The 5,384-nt window shown below is 58.1% G+C and overlaps 1 protein-coding gene across 1 annotated transcript; it reads left to right on the forward strand.

The window, feature by feature from the left end:
- The first annotated feature begins 50 nt into the window (after positions 1–50).
- RNF166 (ring finger protein 166) lies at positions 51–3,646 on the forward strand. The gene is made up of 4 exons (XM_035895190.1): positions 51–641; positions 994–1,108; positions 1,657–1,764; positions 2,758–3,646. The coding sequence occupies exons 1-4, from the start codon at positions 319–321 to the stop codon at positions 2,821–2,823; spliced, it is 612 nt and encodes a 203-aa protein (XP_035751083.1). The 5' UTR covers positions 51–318; the 3' UTR covers positions 2,824–3,646.
- The last annotated feature ends 1,738 nt before the right edge of the window (positions 3,647–5,384 follow it).

The raw sequence follows: 5,384 nt of genomic DNA on the forward strand, positions 1-5,384 counted from the left end.
GCCAGCCGTGGGGGAGCTGAAGTGGCAGCATAGCCTGGCCCAGCCTGGGGCAGTCTGGTCTTGGGACGCTTCAGGGACTGGCCGTAAAGCTGTGATTCGTGGTGCATCTCCACTGATGTGTTTTCTGGCTTCCATTAATTTTGAGGATCTTTTTGTAACTCCCTGGCTGCGGCCCAGGAACAGTCCTGTACCGTGTCAGAGCAGTTTGGGGTTTCTGCATGCCAGCAGTTCCTCTTTTGCAAAGGAAAATGGAGCTAGCGCTACAAGAATGCTGCCTGAGTGGCTTGTGTGTGACCTCTGGGGACACATGCAGTGAGCATGCAGCCCCAAATCTCCGCCCTGCGAGGAAGGATGGGCTGGTGCAGCGTTTCCATGCTGCTGTGGGTCATCCTGCACAGACCAGTGTTCCCTCTGATGTCAGTTGACCAAAACTGCTCTCCCAAGCTGCAGCAGAGGCTCCAGCGCTGCGTCTGGAAGGTGTTTGTTCCTGAAGCCTCCAGGAACGTTTCTTCTCTCCTTGTTCTCCAGGTGACCCTTGCAAAAATGCGCTCCCACGTCTCGTCCTGTGCGAAGGTGCAGGAGCAGATGGCCAACTGCCCCAAGTTCGTTCCCGTTGTCCCCACGTCCCAGCCTATTCCCAGGTACCGCCACACATCGGGTAGGGAAAAGTGTCCCTTCTTGCAGACTGCACTGGCGCTTCCCTCCCTTACCAGCCCTAAAGTCCAAGCATGTGTTTTGCTTTCCACTGGGCAATCACAGGGAGAAATGTCAGCACCTTTTCCCTCCAGGCATCTGCAGCCCCTGTGCTGCCCTGTGTTTTGGAGGAAGGACCAAGCCAGGGCGGTTCAACCTGCACTGGGGTGGGAATGGGCTGGTCTGGTTGCTGCTATGCATGGGTGTTACAAAGCTGAGCAGGGGGTGGCTGGGTTAGTTTGGAAGGAGTGGATTTAGTCCCTTCCCTAGGGGATCTGAGCTCGTCCTTGTTCTCTTTAGCAATATTCCCAATCGCTCAACGTTTGTGTGCCCGTACTGTGGGGCCCGGAACCTGGACCAGCAGGAGCTGGTGAAGCACTGCATGGAGAACCACCGCAATGACCCCAACAAAGTGGTGAGCGACGCCAGGGTGCTGGGACAGGCTAGTTCTGTGCGGGGTAACTCCTGGAAATCCAAATACACCATAGCTGGTGCTGCATCCGAGGCCACCAGCATGCAGAGCTGCTGCTGCACACAAAGTACAGCTATATTTCCAGCTCATCTGTTTTAAATCCTTTTGATGGGAGGTGGGGACCTGCCTCTGTTTGCTTTGCTAGAGCCTCTCTGGAAGGAGCTGCCTACATCCCCCTCTGCCCACAACCCGGGTGGTGCAGGATTTCCTCTCCCCTCTGGGGAATTTGTAGCTCCAGCACCATCTCAGAGGCGCTTGTGCGTGAACAAGTAACTTGTCAGCAGGCTAAAAGCAGCCTGGGTCACTTGCCAGAGGCTCTGTGCCCCAAGGGATCTGCTTGGGGGGCATGGTGGGAGGCCCCCCTTCTTTAGTATATCCTCTGTGAGAGAGGGAGGACCACTGCTCGTGTAGCCCCTCCCCGGGGGGTGAGACAGAGGCAGAGGGGTCTGTGCCCACCAGTCGTGGTTCCTCTTTGTCCCTGCCCGCTGCAGGTGTGCCCAGTCTGCTCAGCCATGCCCTGGGGGGACCCCAGCTACAAGAGCGCCAACTTCCTCCAGCACCTCCTCCACAGGCACAAGTTCTCCTACGACACCTTCGTGGTGAGTACGGCCCTGAGCTGAAACATTCATCTTCCCCGTGTCCCACCTGGAGCGGCTGGGAGATGAAACCAGCCCTTCCCTTGGACGCCAGGACCGCCTGTCCTGCTGTGCAGCCCCTCAGGAGGGGAAGGGGATGGTTCCTCCTCTGAGCTTTGTGGGAGGCACATGGCACATGTGTAGCCCTGCTTGGGAGACCCCCCCGCGGGTGTGGGGCTGGGCTCCCCGCCTGCTCCAGAGGGTGCTCCTCGTCAGACACACCAGGAAATCTCTGGAGGAGGAGAGGGACATGTTACGCTCTCTGTGAAGATGGGTTGTTTCATTAAACTCTTCCCCTGGGGATTTGTAACACAAAAGCCCTTTTCTTTGAGGCTTTGCAAGTAGTGGGAGGGGAGCAGCCCAGCCTCGGGGCTTGGGGGGGTCTGGCTGCTGCGTGTGGGGGGTGTCCATGGCCCCCCTTGCGGGGCGGGGGGGTTGCTGACCCCTCCTGTATGGGGGTAAGGGTGTGATTGCCCAGCCTTGGCTGCACGGTCCGAGCGGAGGTTTTGCTAGCATCCTGCTTTTACTGCAGGGACCCTAGATTTCAGGGAAAGGAACCTCCAACTATTTACAGAGAAATCTCCCCACTTAGGGAGCGACCGCTGTGTTGCATAAACCCAAACCGGAGCTCTGGAGAGGCCCGTGGCCGTGCTAGAAAGCTTTGCCTTTTGGCCACAGCGTCTTGCCTGGGCATGTTTCATCCCTGCCCGCCACCAGGTCTCAGAGCAGGGCTGACACTGGCAGATTCCAGGCAGGAGAGGGACCGTGTGGGCACAAAGGACACCCCAAAAAGCATTCCTGGGACCTGTTTGCCAGAGGAGATGGAGGCTCGCAGCCTTGGAGGGACAGCAAGGAGCAAGAAGGGCTCCTTGCCACGGCCACCCCCCTGCTTGATGAAAGCTGTGACTCCTGACAACTCTTCTGACCGCCTCTCTTTTTTTTTTACTATTTTTTTAGGACTATAACATCGATGAGGAGGCAGCGTTGCAGGCTGCCCTGGCACTGTCGCTCTCTGAGAACTGAGGGGGGCTGCGGAGCATCGGTTTGGACCCCCATCATACCCCGTCTCCTTTTGCACACTCAGCCTTCCTGCAGGGGAGGCACGGCGCTCGTCAACCCCCCGGAGACCCACTGCCGCCTCTTCCCTCTCCTCTCTGGGCAAATCCCACCTTGTTTCAGAAGGTGGAGTCTCTTTAGCGTCGCGCTGGACTGGTGAGTGAGCAGAGACATCCGGAGAGAGGAGTCTGTGCCGAAGGGCTGGGATCGTTCCTTGGTTAGGCATTTCATATCCGTATACGGAGTATATACCTGTATCCAGATCTATTTATTATTAGATGCTTTTTGGCACCGTCTGTCTTCATGCTCTCTGTTGCAATCGAATAGGTACGTAAAACCGTGATGCATTTTCTGCAGAAATGCCCTAGTTTGAAACTGCGATCGTCCACGTCCTTTTTGAAAGGGAAGAAAATCGCACGGAGCAGCTTTTTATTTGATTTTATTTTATTTTTTAAACCCTACGAGGTTATTTCCAGAGACTGTCCCATCGCCCCAGCTGCCTCCTTTGCCTGCTACTGCGCAGGCCGGGCTGCATCCCAGGGCGAGACCAGTTGCCCTGCTGTGCCCCATGGTGGCGGTGGGTTCGGAGGAGTCCGCGGGGACGGCGTCCGGTGTCCAGTGAAACCCTCACCTTCCTCGTTTTGTACCGGCTCTTGTGATACTGAGTTCTTGCATTTTTCTACATTAATCGGCGTGATGCCTTTTCCACGTTTTATAGAGTGGGAACAGAAGCTGTTACTCTTCACACTGCAATATCCGTCACCGGGGACAAGAGTATTTTTATGGAACATTATTAAGAAAGTATATTTTTAAAAAAAAAAAACAAAACCAAAACCCAAACGAACGAACATGCTGTGGATTTGAAATCAGGCGGGAGGCAGGAGCCGGAGCCCGGTGGGACTCTGTGGGAGCCACGGGGAGCGTGCGGGTGTCCTTTTCGGTTATTTCTGGGCTGTTCCCTTCTCGGCGTGTTTCTCGGCAGCGGGCGGTGATGCGGGAGAGGCCAGGGCAGAGCAGCACCTCGCCGACGGGAGGAGCGGGTGCTGAGCGGCGCACTGGGCTGCTGTTTTGAGGAGCAGCAGCACCTCTTGCGTTCTCCGCTTGGCCAGCCCTGCTCTCTGAGCTGCCAACCCTCTCCCGGGCGGGTGCTGGGGCTCGGGATGGCTTAACCCTTGCAGGCAGAGCTCCGTGGCGGAGCTGGATGTGGCCGCGGGCCGGGTGTGATCGGGAGCAGTGATTTTCTTGTCTGCAAGCGGGCAGGTTAGTTGTGCTGTGCTGGCACTCGGTGTGGAGCAGCTGGGTTGTGTCTGGGCGATGGGCATGCGGGAGGGACGTCTGCCCGTGCAGGATCCCATCCCCAACACTGAGCATCTCATCCCCCTCAAATAGGGGATTGCATCTCCCTTTGCCAGGTCTTTCCTTGGGAATAGAGCACACTTGGGCACATGTTGATCCCACAGATGCTCCTATAGCATCCCAGTGGCCTGTGTGCCCCCCAGTCCCCTTTCTCTCTGTCCTGCCTCCTGCTGGTGGGGTTTGCTGGGCTGGGAGAGGGTGGAAGGGAGATCTCCCCCGCCGGGCCTTGGGTGGGCTGCTGCCAGCCTGCGCAGGGGCTCCCCCTTGTGCAGCAGAAGTCACCTCCCATCCGAAGGGTCATCGTAGGTGCTGGGCGGGGAGAGGAGCTGGGTGCTGGGACCCTGCCACCCTTCAGGGTTGCACCAGTGACGGGTGGGATCAGCCCAAGGCTCACGGTGAAGGAACTGTGGGGAGATGGTGATTCGCGGTGCCTGCAGACCTGCCGTGCCACCTTCCAGCAAGGGTCTGCTGAGAAGAGGTGTGGGAGAGCGATGCCTCTGCACGGCCCTGCTCGGAGAAGTGCCCTTCCGTGGTTTATCTGAGACCTGGCTCCAGCTCTGCTCTAGCAATACTGTCTTGGTTTTTTACTTTTGATTTACATAGTACTGGGTGGTTTTGGGGTGCTGTGAGCCTCGCCCAAGCCGGCGGCAGCCCTACGAGGAGTGTGCAGAGACCTTCCACTCCCCTGGCAGAGGGCAGGGAAAGGGCTAGAGCTGCTCTGCTCCCCTCCCCTGCCTCCAGCTGGGCTAGCGAGGAGGGACGGGGGCTTCTCCTGCCAGCCAGCGCAGCATCGCTGGCACCTGCCCAGCCTGGGGACAGAGACTGCTGGAATCTCCCCAAAAGGGACCCGGAGCCAGAGCTCTCGCTTGCAGGGAGCTCCCTGCCTCTGCGCCAGCACTATTAACCTCTGTCTCCTTCCTTCCTTCCTCTTTTCACCCCACAAGGCCAGAGCAGGGGCAGCCACCGCTGCTTTTGTAAAGCACTTTAAGGGCGCGGGGCCGGCGCTGCGCTGCACGGGCACCTCCTGCCTCCTCCCCGCTTCGCAGGGGGTCGGGTCCGGCTCTGCCGGCTGGGCTGTGCCGGGGGTCCCGCCGTGCCGCCGGCCGTGCTCCTCGGTGTGTTACCCATGACTTTTTGCATAACTAGAACTTTTAATGAGACCTGCTGTTTTT

This window comes from Egretta garzetta, unplaced genomic scaffold (assembly GCF_000687185.1).
Source record: "Egretta garzetta isolate BGI_Z169 unplaced genomic scaffold, ASM68718v1 scaffold395, whole genome shotgun sequence".
NCBI lineage: Eukaryota > Metazoa > Chordata > Aves > Pelecaniformes > Ardeidae > Egretta > Egretta garzetta.